The sequence below is a fragment of the Polypterus senegalus genome, chromosome 2, assembly GCF_016835505.1.
Source record: "Polypterus senegalus isolate Bchr_013 chromosome 2, ASM1683550v1, whole genome shotgun sequence".
NCBI lineage: Eukaryota > Metazoa > Chordata > Cladistia > Polypteriformes > Polypteridae > Polypterus > Polypterus senegalus.
The window spans coordinates 61,406,907-61,427,714 of record NC_053155.1 but is presented as its reverse complement, the minus strand read 5'-3'; the positions used below and the strand labels follow the sequence as shown (position 1 = coordinate 61,427,714).

The 20,808-nt window shown below is 34.3% G+C and overlaps 1 protein-coding gene across 2 annotated transcripts; it reads right to left on the bottom strand.

The window, feature by feature from the left end:
• Positions 1-1,613: 1,613 nt before the first annotated feature.
• Positions 1,614-20,705, bottom strand: poglut1 (protein O-glucosyltransferase 1). Of its 2 annotated transcripts, none has more exons than XM_039743821.1 (11): positions 20,594-20,705; positions 19,141-19,231; positions 14,465-14,608; positions 12,852-12,987; positions 12,204-12,325; positions 9,235-9,294; positions 7,869-7,968; positions 7,009-7,067; positions 5,917-6,084; positions 5,555-5,611; positions 1,614-2,349 (listed from the first exon to the last, which is right to left on the bottom strand). In XM_039743821.1, exons 1-11 carry the CDS (start codon positions 20,673-20,675, stop codon positions 2,193-2,195), a joined length of 1,176 nt encoding a protein of 391 aa, XP_039599755.1. In that variant the 5' UTR covers positions 20,676-20,705; the 3' UTR covers positions 1,614-2,192. The 2 variants fall into 2 exon arrangements, with proteins under 2 accessions (XP_039599755.1, XP_039599756.1); XM_039743822.1 differs by lacking the exon at positions 20,594-20,705 and adding an exon at positions 14,902-15,006 and having other exon boundaries at positions 19,141-19,227.
• Positions 20,706-20,808: the final 103 nt, after the last annotated feature.

Genomic DNA, 20,808 nt, shown 5'->3' with positions numbered 1-20,808 from the left:
AGTATAATATTTTTGTCTCGTTTGTTTAACTGGTTTCTCTTTGCCTACTTTTTGGACTTGAGTGGAAATCTGATGATGTTTTAGGTCATATCTATGCAGAAATATAGAAAATTCTAAAAGGTTCACAAACTTTCAAGCACAACTGGAATATGGAGTCAGTACCATCAATCTCATGTTTTACAGTGCAAGTTCTTGACCATTATTAACACTGCATAGACCACTGTTTTCAAATCCCAGTCCTGGTGGACTCCTGTGGCAGAAGGCATTTGTTCTAACCAGATTCTTATTCAGTAAGTTGTTTCACCTTTCATTTTTAATTAGCTGGTCTTTTTTTCTTCTTGCATTTGGCATTTAGAAAAGGGCAGTAGTGTCAGCTTTACAGTTGTAACAAATTGAGAATTATTACTATTTTTGTCATAGTTTTAAGTTAACTCTCTTTAATTGTTTTCCTATTAATCAATCTTTTTTCTGTGGAATTTGGTCCCTTACTGACCATTAATGACAAAGTAGACATCACAGTAAATGACTACTCTGGTGTCATACTCATTAACATGATCACTAGGAAACAACAGCTTAAAGAAATACTCCACCCAAAAATTATATTATTCTGTTATTTACCCCATGTAGTTTGTAGAGATGTCTGACAAAAATGTTTGCTCTACAAGAAAACATGAGATTAAGACAAGAGTTTGATATAACAGAAGACAATACTGACCAGTACTATACAATAGCAAACAATGTGGACAAATCCAATTAGAAAAGAAAAAGTTCTCATCTTATTAGTGTCACACAATCCACATGTATTTATTTAGTTGTATGCTCAAAACTTGCAAGAAACATACTTTTTTTGCCAAAATATTAATAGTTACTTTCAGAAAAATGATACAACATAAACAGTAAAGCAATTCCCACAATACTGTGCTTTGGCTATGAAGACTCTTGACCAATGAATGAGAGGGGAGAAGACATATGGATTATGCAATGGCAGAATTCCCTTTGGTTTTTCCATGGACGTTTTTTATAATATTTCCTATTGTATTGTCCTGTTCGTGGTCACCACTTGGTTCTGTGGTTATCGCTATGAAAAAATGGGGTAAATAACAAAAACAATATTTTCTGGTGCAATATTCCTATAAAGAACCAGAACATGGAATGAAAATGATGATGATGAAAAAAGAAAAAAAAAGAACCCAGATAAAACACAAAATCTCAGTGTAAATACTTTCAAATTCAAATAAAATTTGTGGTATTGTGCCTTTCATCATTCTGGGTAATTTGTCCTGGTGGCTACTTCATTCATTGCGAATTGCCATTATTAGGATACATTTAGGGGATCAAACTCATAGGAAAAAGGTGAATTAATAGGAAAAAGACTAAGAAGAGAGAGTCAAGAATTTAAAGCTATGATAAAAATATCTATAAATTTCCTACAAATGTAAATTTCACGTACTGCTTTTTCAGAATGCAGAATAACAGAAAAAAGAAGGCTGGTTAATTACATGAGATTGTAGAACTGGTTGAAACAAAAACCTGCAGCAAAATAAATAAAGTACGATATACATAATTTTTTTACATTTTTTTTTTATTACAAACTATTAAAAAAAATAAAAAAAACTCCTTTATAATAGTAAACATTATGGTACATTTTCGATCTGTCTTTAATTACAAACTCTTTATTCTCTAGAATAAATCTATACAAACACGTTTACAGAATAACATCAACGATTTTAAGTTTAAAATCTATGACTGCTTCTGTTTCTATTATTTTATCCTTTTGAAACTATTCCCCCAACATCTTTCTGGACTTAGCTTTCACCTAGAAAAATACCCATTTCTATTGGGGATTTTAAGTAGGAAAATATGGAATACCATTTCACCATGAAGTTACTGAAGCACTAATATTCTTTAAACTGCTAAGAAGTCTCGACTAGTGAGGTAGAAATGTGATGAGCAGTTATTTAGAAAAGACTTTGTTTACTCATTTTCCGAGACATTATTGTAAGATTTTGTGAAATAAAATGTTATTATCTATAAGTTTCTGAGAGAATGAAAAAATGAAAAATTATCCAACAGCAGCACCAAAATGCCTTCTTGTATTGCAGATCCTGTGCAATGTTGCATATTCACATGATTATTCCCTTTTTCTGAGAATACCATACTGACAAAAAATCATGCAGTGGTGATTTTAATAATCACAGTTCAATTTTGATATTTTTAGTCTTGATCTCATTGTAATTTTTCTTCTTTTCTGGGTGATAAGTGAGAAGTTTAGAATATTCAATCAGGAGTTTCTCCCAGTAGCAGGATACATCTTCCATCCGCAAATTTTCTAAAATGAACTGTTGCCCCCTGTTCATATAAAAACAAATAAAAACTGTTTAAAAAAAATCAATGCACTTACCGAACACCTCAACATATACAGAGTAGTATATACGTAGTATATAGACCAGAAATACTAGTGAAGGATAGTCTAAGGACCTGTCAAGCCAGGGCCAATTCTAGCCATTAAGCGGACCAATTTTGGGGTACCCACTCATATTTACTTCTCTTCTATATGAAGGCCTTCCCATTTGTTACTCAGCTTCCGTGCCTGGACGCTGCCCTGTAAGACATCTGTTTGCTCAACATTAAATCACCTTTCATCACCATTAGGCCTTTCTTAAACAATGACCAATTCATTTTTTTAGTTAGATAATCTAAAGGAAGTGCACTTCTTAACGTCAAATGTCTCTGAGACCAAGCCAGCAACCAGCAGTAGCTAAGAAGTTTAGATTACTATACTTTCAGTTGTGAATCATAAAAGGCAATATTGGGTGCAGTCATACTGAAAAAATGTGTGATACAAAAGATGAACTGTTCAGCAATCTCAAATAAACATACTCGTAGTTTGGAATGGCAGCTGTACAGTTCAAGGTCGTGCAAATGTTGCCAAAAAATTAAAAGGGCTAGTTACTGAAAATGAATCAACCCCAAAATGACTGACAATGTGTTTACAGTTCATATTCTGTTTAATAAATATTACACTATGCAATGATACAAACCATAGGTGTAGCTGTGACAATGGTGCCCACACCTTACAGAAGCACCCTTTTTCTAGTTAGCTTTTTACCTCGCTTTGTAATTTATCATATCTGATAACAACCCTAGGATACACTGGGTAAACCTGAAATAATTTCAAGATTGTTTCAGGCAAACATCTTTTTTCTGAAGTGGCTTTTCTTTCATTTATAAATGCATTAGGAATAATGAGCTCTAAGCTGAAATATATTAATTTTGGAACTTCTACTCGAATTATGATCCTCACAGCAAGTAAAAGACATCTGGTAGAAGAATAGGAAGAAGTTTCATTTAACAGTTTGCTATTTTATTTTGTTGTGGGGTTTTTAAGGAATACAAATTCCAGAATTATAAATACTACTGTCAGAATTACATCAGCACTCATAAGATTTTTTTCCAGTTTAACTCACACATACCAAGAACACACAAGTTAGCTTAACTAGGCTCATTCTTACATGGACAAAGCTGACAGCACTCTGAGGATTAGGTTTTTTGATTTCTTCAGCGCCTTCAAAACCATCCAGCCATCTCTGTTAAGGGCTAAGCTCAGAGATATGCTGGTGGATGAGCCTATGGTGTCCTTGATAATGGACTATCAGTCGGGCAGACCGCAAATTTATAAGGCTCAAGGTCTGTGTTTCTGATATAGATGTGAACAACACTGGAGCACCACAAGGAACACTCCAGACTTTTTAATCTTCAATCTGTACACATCAGACTACAAAAATAACATCAAGTCATGTAACCTGAAGAAATTCTCAGATGACTCCACACTTACAGGGTGTTATTGATAAGGGGGATGAAACTGAGTATAGGAGTGAGGTGGAGGACTCTGTTTGTTGGTGCAGAAAGTATCAACTACAACTACACATTGCTGCACCAAACAGGCTCTATGTCTAGTTACTGTTCAGGGAGTGGATGTATAGGGTGGTCCAGATCTAATTATGCAATTTTCATTACGCTATAACTTATTCAGTTTATTACATAGAAAATCACCCGAAAAATCCCAGACCATCGAGAAGTGTGCGAACTGAAGACATGAACAATCGTCTTTGCGCCGAACTAGAATCGTCCCCGCATAAATCAAAGTCATCCAGACGATCTAGATGTGCATAATTAGATCTGGACCACCCTGTATAAGAGATATGCTCCTACAAGTACTTGGGGTCCACATCAGGGACAGGTTGGACTGGTCTTGTAACACAGAGAAATTCTTTTTAGGAGACTGTATTTCTTTAATGTGTGTAGTGACATCCTTCACATCTTCTATAACTCTGTGATGGCCAGTGCGATTCTCTACGCTGTGGTATGCTGGGCTGGTAACATTATTTCAAAAGAAGCTCACAAAAATCAGCATGCTAATTAAAAGGACTGGCTCAGTTATGGGACACACTATGGACCCCTTGGAGGTAGCAGAAGAGGGGAGACTTAAAACAAAATTGATATCCATTATAAACAATGCTACACATCCTCTCTCAGACACATTAACACTGAGGACTTTCAGCCAATAAATTGTTCAGCAGAAGTGTGTCAAGAAAAGCTACTGGGTCTCCTTTATACCAATAGCAATACATCTGTATAATGCCTTACTGTGACTATGACTTTCAAGTCAGAAGTTTTTCTTTCTTTTTAGTCATTATGGTGTTTTATCAGGTTATAATTTGTGTATATACATATGGTTATCTATCTATTTATTTATTTTTAGAGCTTTTGTAAAAAGCCAAATTTCTCCTAGGGACAAATAAAGCCCAGCCTCTCTGTCTATTCCAAATTGACCCTATGCAAGCAAGTGTCAGTGTGTGCATGTGTGTGCTCTGTGAAGGATATGCACCCTTGTCCTGGATTAAGCAAGTGTGAAAATGCTACTGTAATAAAAGTGCATTATGACTCTAATCTGAAATGAAAGGTTGAATGAAAGGTTTACACAGTAATTGTAAAGACTTATATTCAGAACCCATGTTATCTAATCGTTAATGTTTCCTGTCTTAATTCTCAGAATCTGATAATCTTATTTATAGTATAGTAATATATACAGTAGGTATATAGCTGGATTTAGTTAATCCTATTGGATAGTCATATAATGCAAAAAAAGTAACAAAAATACATTATATAAATTCCAGCAAGAAATAGTACTTTAAGATAGCAATAAAATAAATACAACTGTATTAATAGAACAATCTGAAAGTTGATCATGTATGCACTGTATCAATCACAAGCCAACATCTGGTGTGAGAAAGTAAAGTCCTATAGTTAATCCTACATATAATCAAAAATATGTATAAAGTAGAAATATTCTTGGTACTTTACTTTCTTGGGATCAGTAATCAATGTAATGTACACGAGGCAATACTTTCATTTCAAATGTTTACCCAGATCTGACCTTTTGTGTATTTGTTTAAACACTTATAAGACCCTTTGTTTAGAGCTTACAGAAAAACTACAAGTGCTTTGTGCAATGACAGAAACATTTCCAAAAAAGACTTTTGAATAGAGTTACCTTTTTGCAATTTCATGTGCAAGCTTGTCATTTTCTTTTACAAACTGGAGAAGATCTCTGAAGAGAAAAGAAAAATTAAAAATTAAAACAACATACTGTGAAAATCAACACCACATGCTGAAAAATGTAAGTAATCTGAGTGTATTGTGCTCTGCATGAAGAATTTATGAGATTACATTTTTATGAATATCTAGTTGAACTTATACTTTTAGAATACACAACAAGCAACAGTACATTAAACATTTTAGCACTTATATTCAAGGTATATAGATTGGATATTACTAAATGTTTACATCATAAGATAAAAAACAAGTTAGATCACATCTAAATATCTTTGCTGACAAACTTTAGTTAAACGTTACCTTATATCAGACAGATCTGGTTTTACTGGTATATAATGGACCCATGGTGCCATTGAGGGGTAGAAATATTCAAGCCATTCTTCACCCACGTGGAAGACCAATGACCCACAAAGAAACAAATGTTTAAACCTGAAGCTGGCTGCCACTCCTCGGAAGTTAAAAAGGTACCTAATAAACAGAAAGACTTGATACTACAAAATATCCAGACCAATGCAGTGCTTCTTTATTCACTATGTTATAGAGGGTGCAGTTTGGGAACCTTAATTTGCCCTTCCCAGTTACGCCATTTGGTCTTGTAGAAATCATAATTGTGAGTGACTAATACTGTATATCAGAGAAGCTAACATTAACATCGTTTCTGGTAATAAGTGTGGAAATTTTGACATTAGGTCAAATAAAAGAGTTAAAGCTAGAAGAACATACATACATCAACTTTGCCAAAATAACATTCTCTGCTTCTAGCACATTACTCGAGTATTCTTTTGCTGCCATGTCTAAACGATCCACATCTTTCCAAAAACCAACAGAGCAAGACTTTAATATTTAGAATGAATATGTTAGAAATCCAACATTGTGGAGACTGCAGTTAACTTCTGATCTCAGTATGTGATTAACTATGCTATAAAAGAAACCAGGTTATGTAAAATACTGGCATTCCAAAAATCATATCAACATGAAGTAGATGTTTTTTCACAGGCTGGTTTAGTGGTATTGTTTATTACATATTTACATATGACTTAGCAGTATAATTCAGTTTTAAAGGACCTTCATAACTTGTATCAGTTCTCTGTCCTTTACATAATTTGACCAGATAGTACATGTGATCTATTGATAATTACAGTTTGATTGTCTTAATGTTGTCTCCACATATAAATAAAGCATTTTTTTATTAATCATCTATTACATTCCATGAAAATAAAATGAATGGTAAAAGGTTTTTTACTTATTGACATACAGTAACTATTATGACAAAAACCCTACTCAAACTAGAAAATGTCCTGTTTTGACAAAATTCTATTCTAATCTTGCCGCTGTTAAAACACTGGAATTTAGTAAATATTTGCTTAGCATAAGAAAGCCAGGTTTTCTTACTTGTATTTGCAGTGGTCTACTAATGGTATTTCTTTTGCTGGAGGTCTTCCAAGAGTGTCCTGAAAAAATCAATCAACTGATTAGTCAGTCACTTGTTTTCATAGTCAGCACTCTTTATTGGCTATTAAAAATCAAATAACAAAACCTTGGAGAAAGTTTAGCAAATTTAAAACAGAAAAATTATAAACAAACAACATCAAGGAACTTTACTCATACTTGTTAAATTCCCATAAAATTAATAAACTCTACTGAGAATTTTTAGATTGACCAAAACTAGCACTGAACACCCCGACAACAGGCTGATATTATACTATTGTATACAGTTAGGGTTAAGGATGGAGTAAGGAAAGAATGGTGGCCTAATAAGCTGTGATCATTATTTACTTTTCTTTAGCTTTGGAGAGACAGAGACAGTCTCGAGTACTATGATAAGACAGGTAGGGTGATCAGTTTTCTGGACCCATGTCTGCTCATATCAATTTGCTGGTTGGATATGCAGTGATGGCTACATGCACCAGGAGATAACTGTTTGATATTTTAGAAAGATACACCGGTACTAGGGCTCACTGACAAAAACAGAATGAGACCACCTTTGGAAATAATTATATGGAAAGTAAACACCTGGAAATACTTTGTGAATCACCAAATTAAAGAAATGCAGTCTTGCTCTATCAAGGATGATGTTTTTCCCCATTATTTGTACAATATTGTTGTATTTCCTTCCTGTCTTCTTAAAGTGAGTAGTGAGTCATGCCTCCAGAAGAAAATAAGGTTCTTTTTCATGTTGTCAGTACAAAGCTTAAAGGTCTATAATGTCTGAAATACCAGGTAACTAATAATGCAAAATGCTATTAAAGTACCTTTTCAGATTTCCATGCCTGATTTTTAGTATATTCAGCATCAATAAGCTCAGGATCTTCCCTTGACAGCAAAATCAGAGGATCCCTCTCTGAACTGGTCCTAAAAATGAAATTTAAAAAATCTAAAAGCTATAGCTTATATTCTAAAAGTGACAATTACATAATACACTTTTCTATATTTTATGTGAAACACTATGAAATTAGTGTGCAGATCATGCAAAAATAATATTCTAGCTGTTTAAATGTAAACAAAGAAGTGTAAACATGTCAAGACTTATTTTTTTAAAGTATATTATTATGTAATTGTTTAATTATTGTGTTTTTAGGTTCTGTTCATCACCAGTCAGACACACAGAGGGCCAAATTATAGTCACCATTCAAACTAACATACACTTAGAAGGAAATTGCAGTACTTGAGAAAACCTATGTGAACATATATCTGGACATGGATTTGAACCTTTGGCACTTTAGCTGCAAGAAAGCAGCACTAATCACCGCGCCACCAAGCTACATTAACAGAAAATTAGTCCTAAACCATGATATCTGCATCACCATGCTTGAAAGTGGTGGATAGTGTTAGGTTTTCACCAAATGTGGAATTCTTTTTGATGACCTTTCAAAATAAGGTTTTGCATATTGTGTAAGTGTTCTCCATGCTTTAAATGGAATTAGCGGATGGATATAACGGAAAAAATATGAATCTTGCATTACAGGGAACAAGGTATAAAATAATTTACACATGTATTGTTTTATAGGAAGAGTTAACCGAGGAATCAAAAGAATATCTATATAGAGTGCAGAAGGCTCAGAAACAGTATTGTGATCAGATGTTAAAGCTGTGCAAATTTTAAATGTAATGTAACAGTGTTCACTTGTACACAAAGTCTTTGAAACACTCCTGCCACATTAGACAAAAGCAATGAACTGTAAATTACAAAGTTTACAGATAATGCAATTAAATCTATTCATCCATCCATCCATAGTCTTTTTAAACCTTTACTGCATTATCAAGTATAAAACCATGTCCTAACAGCTTCTTTTTTTTACTTTTTTAAAACCACAAGGATGGGAAATAGTTATCAAAGCCTCGGGAAAAATAAAGCTTCTGTGGCCTGTTTGGGGAACTTACTCAGACTGAACGAGCAGTTTGTGTTTTATAACTGCTTATGTATCTTCTTGTTTAGGTTGAAAAAAACTTATTTTTTTGTGTTGATCAAGAACTGGATTCTCTCCTTAACACCCTTAAACCTATGACTTACTGTGTGATATGGCTTTTAAATTAGATTAAATATTCATTGGCTTATCTGATGTATTTACTCAGGATGAGCCATTAGAAAATGAACTATATGTTTAAAGAACATATAACCTTGATCCTCTGAAAAAACCCTTCGAAATCTTCTTCTCCCAGGGCCATTGAAGTGAAGACCTATTATGAAACACAAAAACATAATCTGTCAGTTTAAATAAACCAAACTGTAATTAACTATAGAAGGGTATTTTTCAGAGTATTATTTTATTCCAGATTGTAAAATGTGATTACATTTTGATTAACTGTGTTTTCTGCAAATGAGCATCATGGTGTACTTTTTCATGCAAGTCTGGTTAGGAATAAAAACTTTTCAAAGTACCGCACTAACCAATTTGAAGATCCCACAAGAAACAGCACAGAACAGTTCTTTCTAAAGACTGTCCTGGGAGATTCCTGACTCTTTTAACATTTTCTGCCTTTAATTTTTATTCATTCAACTAAATTATGCCATAAATGGGATTCCTTAACTGTGATTTTTTTTCTACTAGCGGAGATATACTAGATATTTTTGTCATCCATTTCCAAGTAAATATATATATTTTTAAAGCAACTACTACAAACTGCACTGAATTGAGTTGCTTCAGTTTAGATATGCTAGGACTTTGGTCAGTGTTTAATCTGCTGCCAATGCCAGCATAAATTATTGTGGCATAGGAGGTTAGGTAGTAAACTCATAACAAGTTCCATCTGTTCATTCTTTATTCATTTTTTAACTCATGTATCCAGTTCAGGGTCACTTAGGGCCAATTTCTATCCTTAGAGCACTGGGCAGTAGACAGATGCCAACCTTAGATCTGACACCAGTCTAACCACAGGGTAAACTGAAGCTCACAAACACTCAGAATGAGACCAGGACAATTCAGAGTAACAAAATAACCTAAGAACTCATCTTTACAATGTAGAAGTAAAACCATTGTTCACAGAGAAATACTTCCCCACAGAAAGTGAGAATGTCCAGACTCTACAAAGATAGTGCCAGAATGGTCAAGTATTCTTTTCTGTATAGTAATTTTCCATTGACTTAAAACAGAAACAGACCAACACCTCCGAGAAGAGTAACCGACTTTCAAAATGGAAGATCACTTGCTGAACAAATCTTTATACTCTGTAACTTTAGAGAACAGTGCCAGGAGTTCCAGAAGCCTCTTGTTATTTACATTAATTTAAAATGATTTTGACAGCATATATTATGATTCACTGTATAAGATTATGAAGCTGAACTGTGTACCAGATACATAGATGTGTATTTTGAAATCTCTTTATCAACACTCAACATTGTGTAAAAACAAAAGGATGGAAGCAAAGAAATGTCTAGCATTGTGTGTGGTGTGTGTCAAGAGTGTATCCTGTCAGCTTTCTTGTTTCTTATTGTCATTGATTTCATAATAAAGAATTTTATGAGAAGTGAGCAGAATGGTATCCCATGGTGGGGTATACGACTGTACAATTTGGACTTGGCAAACATGACATAGCAATACTTATCCTAACACCTGAAATTTTAAAAGAAATGTCAAATACTTTAAATTACAATGCAGAAAGCTGGTCTATGTACCATCTACAAAAAGACTATGGCAGTTAGTAGACTAATAAACTCCTAATTTAAAATATGTCCTCTCCAATGATGGCATCTCAGAAACTGATGTTCAATTACGGCCCAGCAACAAAGCTGCTTTTCAATGACTCTACCCAATCTGGTCCAACAGAACCATCAGTGATGCTATTATGTTCTACCGCTATACATTAGTCGTAGTAATCACCGAGCTCTAGGATGACAAAGCAATTTGTATCAAGCACCACACGTGTTCATGGGTGGTTTCCTTGACATTAAGATATTGTTTCTTCTACATATGAACAAAACCATCATCTTATGTGTCAAAACTTTACATCTGATGTCAACTGGCCATAGTTCAACATTTAATTAATGGACAGATATTGTTGGTTTCCATTTATGATAATCAGTTTCTACTTTGTTTTCTGTGTGTTTTAACAAATCTGTTTCTTTATATGTAATAATTCTGAATTTAGTAATTTGTAAAATATATATTCCATTTTTCCTGAGAACTGGTGAACACTGTCATAGAGCACCTTTTTCACTGTGTCAACAACTTCAGTGATGTCACACTCTCAGACCTTACTGGAATATATACGTATATATATTTTAAATTTTTGTATCATACACTAAATTTGTACACTTCACTTTATCTTACTTAGTTTAATCCTAGCCCATCTTACCATCACACAATGAAAAAACAGATATGCTACTTTAACATTAAACAGATGACCTGAAATTCACTTATATTAATGTTGTCCTTAACTAAGTATGATGAACCTCTAAATTTAACTTGAATATAATACAGTATCTCATTACTTCATTAACTGTAATTTATAAAACCAATAAAAAAGACAGAGGCACTTGGCACAGCACCTGCACTCAGTGAAGAGAAATGTGATGTTGTGCCAAGATTCTGTTACTTAGCCCTTTAACACCATCACTGAAATTGGTTTGAACATTCTCAATCCAGATGTTGTTTGGATTGCAAATGCTTGTCATAATCAAGAGGAAAATTGATAACCAATAGCACATTGGATAATTATGTTTATTCTATCTTTAGTTCATTTTTCTTACCTGCATTTTTAGATCTGTGCTACTTGGATCACAAGTCTATCATGACAGGTAACATGCACAAAACACACACAGCCCATGATAAGAGGCCAGCCTATAGTCTTATGGAAGCAAACCCATTCTCAAAAAGACACAGGAACATGCATACTATGCATAGAAGGAGCTCCACTAGAATTAAGGCATAGTAAAGCAGCTACACCTCCTTTAAAATATTTATACAAAATAAAGGTTATAGTCACTATTAGTGCGTTTAAATTATAATGGAAAAATTACCTCAGATATTCTTTTTATATGCATCAATTTTATGATTAAACAGAATGTGCACTCTTTTAAGGCGTTAAGGCATCTATGCATTTTAAATAATCAGAATTACAATTTGCAAAATGAGTGATAAAAATCTTACTGTTCTAAATCCTTTCTCATAACATCCCATCGTCCCAAGCCAGTAGGATAGATGGGCCACACAGCAGGGCCCCCTTCCCAAAATGTCCATGCTGGATACATGATATCTTGATACTCAGAAGTCTGTCAAGAAAAATGTAAAGCAGCCCCAGGTGACATTACTCTTAATAATTATGACAAACACTACACTCTGTTAATACAGGTAGATAAAAATTATTACTGATGTAACTGCGCTATGACATAATGTACAGTATATCCTGCTCTGTATAAGAGCAAAGTTAATGTAACAGATTAGACAAAAGTACAGTTAAGTGCTGAAATTATGATTAAACTTAAGGTTTCATAAGAAATTAAAACACTGGTACACTCATTTAATTCTTGCTGGGTCTACTTTAGAAGTAATAACAGTTCATTTGTTATGGGTTTTAAGCATTGTTACATTACATAAATTACAACATTGCTTTCACCTCATTAATTGTCATTTTTTAAATTAATTCTTGCTTTTCCTAATTCAGATCCCTGCCTTTAGAGGAAATGCAATTTAATATGTCAGAAATCATATCAATGGGTATGAAATTGATCAATATTCCACATGAAAGCTGACGCTCACGGTATCTTTGCGGACCTCTCTCTGTTACTTACTACTTACCTTACTGAATGAAAATACAGGCTGCGTAGGGTTCATCCATTTTGGAACTTGTGGATAATCACGAACATTAATTACCAGCTCGGTATCTGGAACCTTGTCAATCACCTCTAAAATGAAGTGCTCTGCCCCACTGCATCTGGACAAAAACCCATCAGAAATAGTTTTTTATTTTGTGTTGACATTTCACTTAGTTAAATAAGCGGTAATGTCTTCTTTTAGATCTTAAGTCAATAATTTAAATCTGTGTTCTTTTGAAAAAGTTAAGGAATAGCAAGAAAAAATTATTAGATATTAGGAGTGCATGTATGCTGCTATTTTTGATTATTATTTCCCTTTGACTTCACTTCTATCACCAACATTATGACTAAATGACTAAATACAAGGACATATGCTTCTTTTTAACTACTTTGCCTTAAAATATAATTGAATTAGTCCTCTTTCTATCCAGGATTCTAGAATACACACAGAAGGATCATTTTCTTTTTTTTTTTGTATTTCCTTAGCTGTTAAAATTAACAAACCCACATACAAACTGGAATAACCAGTAAAATAAAGCTTGGCTGCCATCTACTGGCTAAACTAAGCACTGCATGTCCCTATCTGGTAGTGTGATACCACCTTGTGGAGATGGAAGAGGCTAACCAGAAAGTGAGCTGGTCAGAGTAGGCATTACAAACAACAGCAATGTTATGTGAATGGCAGAAATGAAACAACATGTAAATCTCCATTTCTTGAGTGTTCTGCTTGCACATCAATTGGAGTTACCTTAATTATGTAATCTCAAGCAACAATTACTGTTACACATAAGGCAAGGACAAAATGTGACAACAACAGTAAGTTAGTATTCACTGTACATTTCAACTGCTGTTTATTTGTGAAAAAACTCCAAGCCTTTGTGTCTACCTTGATTTTTTATTGCATTTTTATTTAAGTCAACAGAATTTCGTGAAATATAATGAGAAATGAAACACCTACTTTGGGTAGTACCTAGACAATACAAAGGAGGGATTAATAATATTTAGTTACCATTTTAGGTCATCATGTGCCACAAAATTTGAATTCATAATGTGGCAAAGCCTCCTCCAAACATATTGGTAAGCAACTTTATGAGAAACAATTTAAGCTCACAAAAACCTCTTCTTATACTCAAGAAGTGTTTGTCTTTAGAAACCAAACCATGTCAATCTAACAGCAAATGTGACAAAAATCTATTTCTGAGATGCCACATAATCACAAAAAGATTAACTTCTCTATTTTGTTGTTGTTTCTTACATCATTAGGTTGTGGGGTTTTGGCCTCTGCTTACACTTCTAATTACCCCTTATGTTATACTTCACCATTTGGTAATATATAAGTTCATTTTAAAAGCTGATCAGAAAAGTGCTGTTACTTTCATAATATAAATTACGCATGTAAATTGCTATATCATCATATGTACGAAAATCCAGTTTTAGGAAATGATGAACGGTTATATTTTACTTGCTAATGTGGATAAACCTGAGCCATCTTCAACTTTCTCATTTCAGACTGCTTTTTTAAAAAGTATTCTAATTTTCAGAATGCAACATACTGTGCTATCGTCTCACATTAAATGTTCCTGTATTTGCTTTTACCTTGCTGGAAACATACAGTTCTGTTCCCTGTAGAGTCTGTTCTTGATTATCTGGTAATGTGTTCCAACACCCCGATTTACTGCTGATGAAAGTAATTCAAAAGAGATCCCCTCTTGGAAAGGCAACAGGTCATTTTCTAGAACACTAATACAAACAGACATGTTTGTGTTCAGTTAAAAATTCAAATGCTAAAACAAAAGTACAAGTCAAATATTTGCAACATTCAAACATGAAACTCATCTGTTAAATAATTCAAAAGTAGCTGAATTTTGCTCTTTCATTTTCTGATTTAGATAACCATGTAACAAGCATGATACTTTCATTTTTCATTAAATAACCTACAGCTAGCTACCATATATCACAGATGAATCCTAATTAAAAAAATTCAGAATTCATGAGGTATGTCTATTCATACATTAATCTATAGATTTTCTGACCTGCTTATCCATTTTTGGTCACAGGAAAGCAGTACCTGTCCTGGCATTATTGGACACAAGGTGGGAACCAACATGAAACAGTGTTCCTTGTAACTTCATATCATTCTAAAAGTGATGAGAAAATGGAAGTGACAAACCAACTGAGCAAGCATCTCACAGCTTGGCAAAATGTAATATATACGTACTGTATATGAAATAAATGAGATAGAAAAGAATTGAAATGAATGCAAATAATACATATGAAACAAAGTTCTACAAAATATTTTCATCTCATACAAAAATGAAAAACTTTTAAAAACAAAATTTATATTTAATAATTAGTTTAAAAAAAAAGGATTTTTTTTGTTATCTTTCTCTATATCATGTGACATCTAAAATATAAGAGCATACCAAATGTTTGCAAAGATTTATTGATTCAAACACACAGATACTGTAGCTTCTATTTGATCTCACCTCACTAAAAATTATTTGAGAACTACTGTGTCTCATTTTTTTTTTTAGTTTAATAATTCAATTGATTAGCTTTTGCTATCCATTTTCTAGATTTGTTTCCAGAATATGTGGCTATTTACCATAATTCTACAGTGAATGTTTCATTACTCAAATTCACTAAGTACAAAATGTATGCAGCAACAACCTGTCCTGCCCAAACACTCAAGAGCAGCTTAGGATGCAAATGTAGACGGTCACGCCACACTCTCAAACAGTGCTGGGCCGTCCACACCAGCTCACATGTACAAACTGCCCCAGCCGGGTTTCTCAGTTGCTTGGCAGCTTTGCTAAGCATGTGATTGAAATGGGGTGTGTACTCTGAAGCTTAGCTTTGTTCAGTTTTCTGTCATTAAGTTCCTGGCATGTTTCATGCTGTTGAAGTGCTTATATCACATGCCCCACTTTCTTTGTATTGCTTTCTAGTTTTTGAGCTTCATTTTTGTTTTGAAAATACGTATTGCTTGTGACTCTAACTGCCCCAAACCTGTTGTAAACATCATAACTAACATCTTCTATTGTCTGCAATTCTTAATGCAACAAACGCTGGGATGCTGTGCATACTTTTCAGAAAGTTGCTTTTTCAGAAGGGAGACAGACATAAGAGCTGAAAAGATTCTGCCATGAAAATGAGGATAAAATCCAGCAGTCAGATATTTAATGCAGTTTTACTTTTAAAGTCAACATTGTTTGCAAAAAATGATATCTAATCCCATGACAAATATTAAACAAAAAAAGATACAAATTATTTCTGTCTATAGTACAGAAAAACAAAGAGCATTTCACTTTCTTCCGCCTCACATAAGTGTTCCAGTTCAAAAACGATTAAGCTTTGCTTCTACCACTTAATTGAAAAATCCTATTTCTCTATAGCCAAATGCAACACACGTACAGTGCTATTTGTCTCCCTGTCTGTTATACACAGTCTTTTAATTAAATAAACTAAAATCATAAGTAAGTTCTCCAATAGGGGTGGCATGGTGGCGCAGTGGTAGCGCTGCTGCCTCGCAGTTAGGAGACCCGGGTTCACTTCCTGGGTCCTCCCTGAGTGGAGTTTTCATGTTCTCCCCGTGTCTGCGTGGGTTTCCTCCTACAGTCCAAAGACATGCAGGTTAGGAGCATTGGCGATTCTAAATTGTGCTTGGTGTGTTGTGTGTGTGTGCGTGCCCTGTGGTGGGTTGGCGCCCTGCCCGAGGTTTGTTTCCTGCCTTGCGCCCTGTGTTGGCTGGGATTGGCTCCAGCAGACCCCCGTGACCCTGTAGTTAGGATGTCGCGGGTTGGATGATGGATGGATGGAAGTTCTCCAATAAACTGCTATATTTATGAAAGAATTTGACCAAAAATTTTCTTCACCTTTCAAAATAAAAACATCATTGTATACATAAACCATTCCTCCTCCACTTGCAGTACTTGGCTTCCCCAATTTGTTAATATCTAAAAATACTTTAAATAGTAAAGGCCATGTTTCTTCAAGGTGTTTTATATTTAGCCAGTGAATGGACCATCACTATTATTAATGAGGAAATCTCCTTTAACGAAAACTTCAGTTTGTTTCAACTTGCTATTGCACGGCTACAGTCAATTAAAGCTGTTGGGCTTTATTCTGGTATAAATCATTGCTGATGTTAGAACATAACACAAGTTCACTTATTGCATCTGTAATTATTATATGACAAGCTGAGATCATAAGTCTTAATAAGAATAAAATTAAATGAACTGTACTTTACAGAGAAACTTGTCAGAAAAGACTTGTGCTTTCCTGTACAAATTTATTGTCATTTTCTACATCTATAAATATACACAATATATAGCATAGTGTCTACAATAAAAGACAAATTGACTGCAAAGTAGTAACACTGCATACACAGTTTCATGTAAATATGTTCCAAAAGTATCCCTCCACCAAAATCACATGAGTGCAGGCAGTGATACTGAAACAAAAGCATAAAAAAATCTCAAATATAATAGATTATTTTACGATATAAATTAACCAGGCCGATTTAAAAGTCTAAAACATGTATAAATATATTTCAAAAGAAACCCTTCACCAAAATGATATGGGAGCATGTAGTGGTGATGAAGCAGAAGGATAAAAAAAAATTTCAGGTAGAATACGTTACTTTGTGACCTCATATAAATTAACCATCCATTTATTTCCGTAATCTGCTTATCCAGGGCATCATCACAGGGAAGCTGGCGCCTATCCCAGCAGTCATTGGGTGCAAGGCAGGAACAATAGCCCCTAGACAGGGCGTCTCTGGCAGGGTGAACAGCCACACACAGACAGACTAGGGCCAATTTGGCATCACCTAACCTGCCTGTTTTTGGACTATGGGAGGAAATAGGGACACACACAGGGAGAACAAGCAAACCCTGGTCTCCCTATTGCGAGGCAGCAGCTCTACCACTGTGCCACCGTGACACCCATGAACTAGTCCAACTGATTTAAAAGACAAGTGCATATCAAAAATGTTTCTGTGCTTGCCTGCCTGTTAATTAAATTAGAGCCGTGTGCTGAGTTCTTTGAAGATGTAAACCATTTGGACTTCTGTGATTGCATAACAAGGAATACATATGTTTCTGCATGTGGAAGAAATAGTTTAAAAAAAGATATTATCCTTTACCTCTGTACTTTTGAAGATCTGCTTTTTGGGGACATACAGAAGTAAACCCTAGAATGCATCACTTCTTACATGACAATATGCAGTATTTGAGATCAAAGCATGTGACCCAAATCCCAGAGTTGATTAAATGGCCCAATGAGATGCACAAACCAACCATTCCAAAGAATAACTCTGATAATTTAGCCAGAAAGAGAAGCTGAACATGTGGACCAAGGAGAACAATTAAAATTTTAAATCTTCACTAATGTCACTAATATATTAAAGCTTTAAGGCAACTAACCAAACATCCATTATGCAGTTATGGTCATAATACAAGTATAAGGGGAAAATGACCTAAAAAAAAAACAATAATAAAAATAAAACTTTTTAAAAATACATTAAATTATTCTGGGCAGGGCGAATGTGCAGCTGGAATGCAAACAATATTCAAGTCCCAGTAGCTTGAGCACTATCTACAACACAGCAGAGTAAATGTGAGTAAAAAAGGAAGAGACATTTTTAATTGTAATTTTTAAAGTGTGGAGAAGTAATGAGAAATGAAAAGAATGGAATGTAATAGTAGAGCCGTATAATAAATCTGAAAGGATCTGTAATGATGTGTGCAGTCTTGATCTTCATATCGGAAATGACACTACAGCATTTAAATGAAATAGCTGTCTATACACAGCTGAATGAATAAGCATAAAGTTAACAAAAAAGTAAATTAAAAAACTAAGGCGAAATGATTACAGCAAAAATCAGCTATTTCTTTAAAAGAAGTTCTTTGGTGATAATACCATAGTAAAACAATAAGCTAGCAAAGAGTAAAATTGACACAGGGAATTGTAAATCAGTTGGAGCAGATGCCTAGAGTAGCAATGAACCTGCTAAGTCAGGCAGCTGAAATTTCTGATTTGTTTTCTAAGCTGTTCATAAATTAAGCAACAACTGAATGTTGACAAGCCCCTGGTGCAGTTACTTTCCTTTAATAATGGCAGATATAACTTTCTTTAATATAACAGCTCCTGCAGGAATTTAATGAAAGGTTTTTACAACATGTTGAGAATGTGCACTGCAAAACATTTCTACAATTCCCTAAATAAATTAACATAAGGCAAATCTTAATAATGCAAAAACACCAAATCACCTTTGATAGCAGCTGCAGTTGTGCTGCTTACAGGGTGTGTAATTCTTCACAGCCTCAAATACTTCTGTCTCATATTTCTTGCTTTTCACAGCTACAATATGGTTAAAAAAAAAAAAGTTAGCAAGGAAAATATCAAGAAATAAATGGTTTGTTCAGTTACTCCCATTACCCTATCTGTGGGACCTTCTTTCATTTGAAACAGAGCAGTTTTGGCATCAAATGCAAATAAATCTTCATTGTATGCCTTTCAAGTGAAGAATGACAGCTCTTACTACTTTTAACAGTTAATTTACATGATGGTGTTTTCTTACAACAGAATGCATGTAAAGGTGTCAACAAGCAATTAATTTTCACATATTAGGTAAAAGAAGCAGAAGTAATTAAATGTAATAACGGAAAACATAGCTAATATATGAATGTTAAGATTACATTTAAAGGGTTTAGCATTCAAAGTATTAATTTAACTCATCAGTCAAACTACAGAAATAAGTACAAGGCTTGAAACAAATCTGAAAGTAAAACCTGAACTAGTCACTCCTACAATACAAGTACAAATGTTATTGCTTTGACTTTTTAAATAAAGTCATTGTCATCAGAACATGACTAACTAACAGTAGCAGCATTATTCTCACAATTCATGGGTAAATAATTATTATTTCTTGTGTCTGTTCATGAAGATCCTTCGCTCACAGTTTACAGATCCAAAATGAAAACCTGCCTCGTCTTTGGAATAAAATGGTGAAACTTTCTCACTCAATATTTCTGTTATATAAGTTTCCCTTATCCTTGTATGTAATACGCGCTCCGTAACGTGGGCTATTGTTTGCATTTCAATACATTAATTTCGATCTGCAATACTATGAAGTACTTTTGCTATATTACTCTGCAACAAGAAATCGGACGATTACACTTGGAGCGAAAGACTGCGAACGCTGACACACTTAAGTTTACCATTTAAAACACTCCACTCCATTAATCAAGGAAAAGGTAGTTGAAAGTGCAAAGGTGGGTTTTGAAAATTACCACCATGCTGTGTCGGATGTCTGATTAACCCCACAACTACAAGAAGTTGTTCTGTTGTTCAGAGCAGAGATTATATGTAATTTTGTATTGAGATTTGATTTTTGAAAACAGCTATAACGGACTTCTGTCCTGAGTTTTGCAGTTGATCTACACTGAAAAGCGTACAACACTTAGTAGTTTCGGGAAATATGGATTATATTTTTATAGATACTTTTTGGATGTAACTAAGGTAAGAAATTCAAATCCGCAAACGTAATTTCAGCTTATACAAACTACACTAAGGTGCCATGCATGCCCATTCTCCACGTTACACAATGAATGGATGTGATTTGATGAATACACAAACCGCAATGGCTTACAACTGAGTATAAAGCACCATGGTAAGTTCATTCTAAGCATTTAATCATTGAGGAATAGTGCGTTTGTTTACCAGATTCCTCTTGATTGCCCTGAATACTGCGAAACTCGTGTAGAAAAGCAAACGCAAAACACAGTAGCCATGCCGCATCCATCTTTCGGTGCTCGGTTGCTTACGTCTGTAGCAGCCGTTAATCATCGATGGCAGCAGTGATGTTTGGAAAACTACTTCCGGTCTGAGCTCGCTTACGCTTGACGTATTGGTGGAGTTCTGAAAGTCTAGTTAGG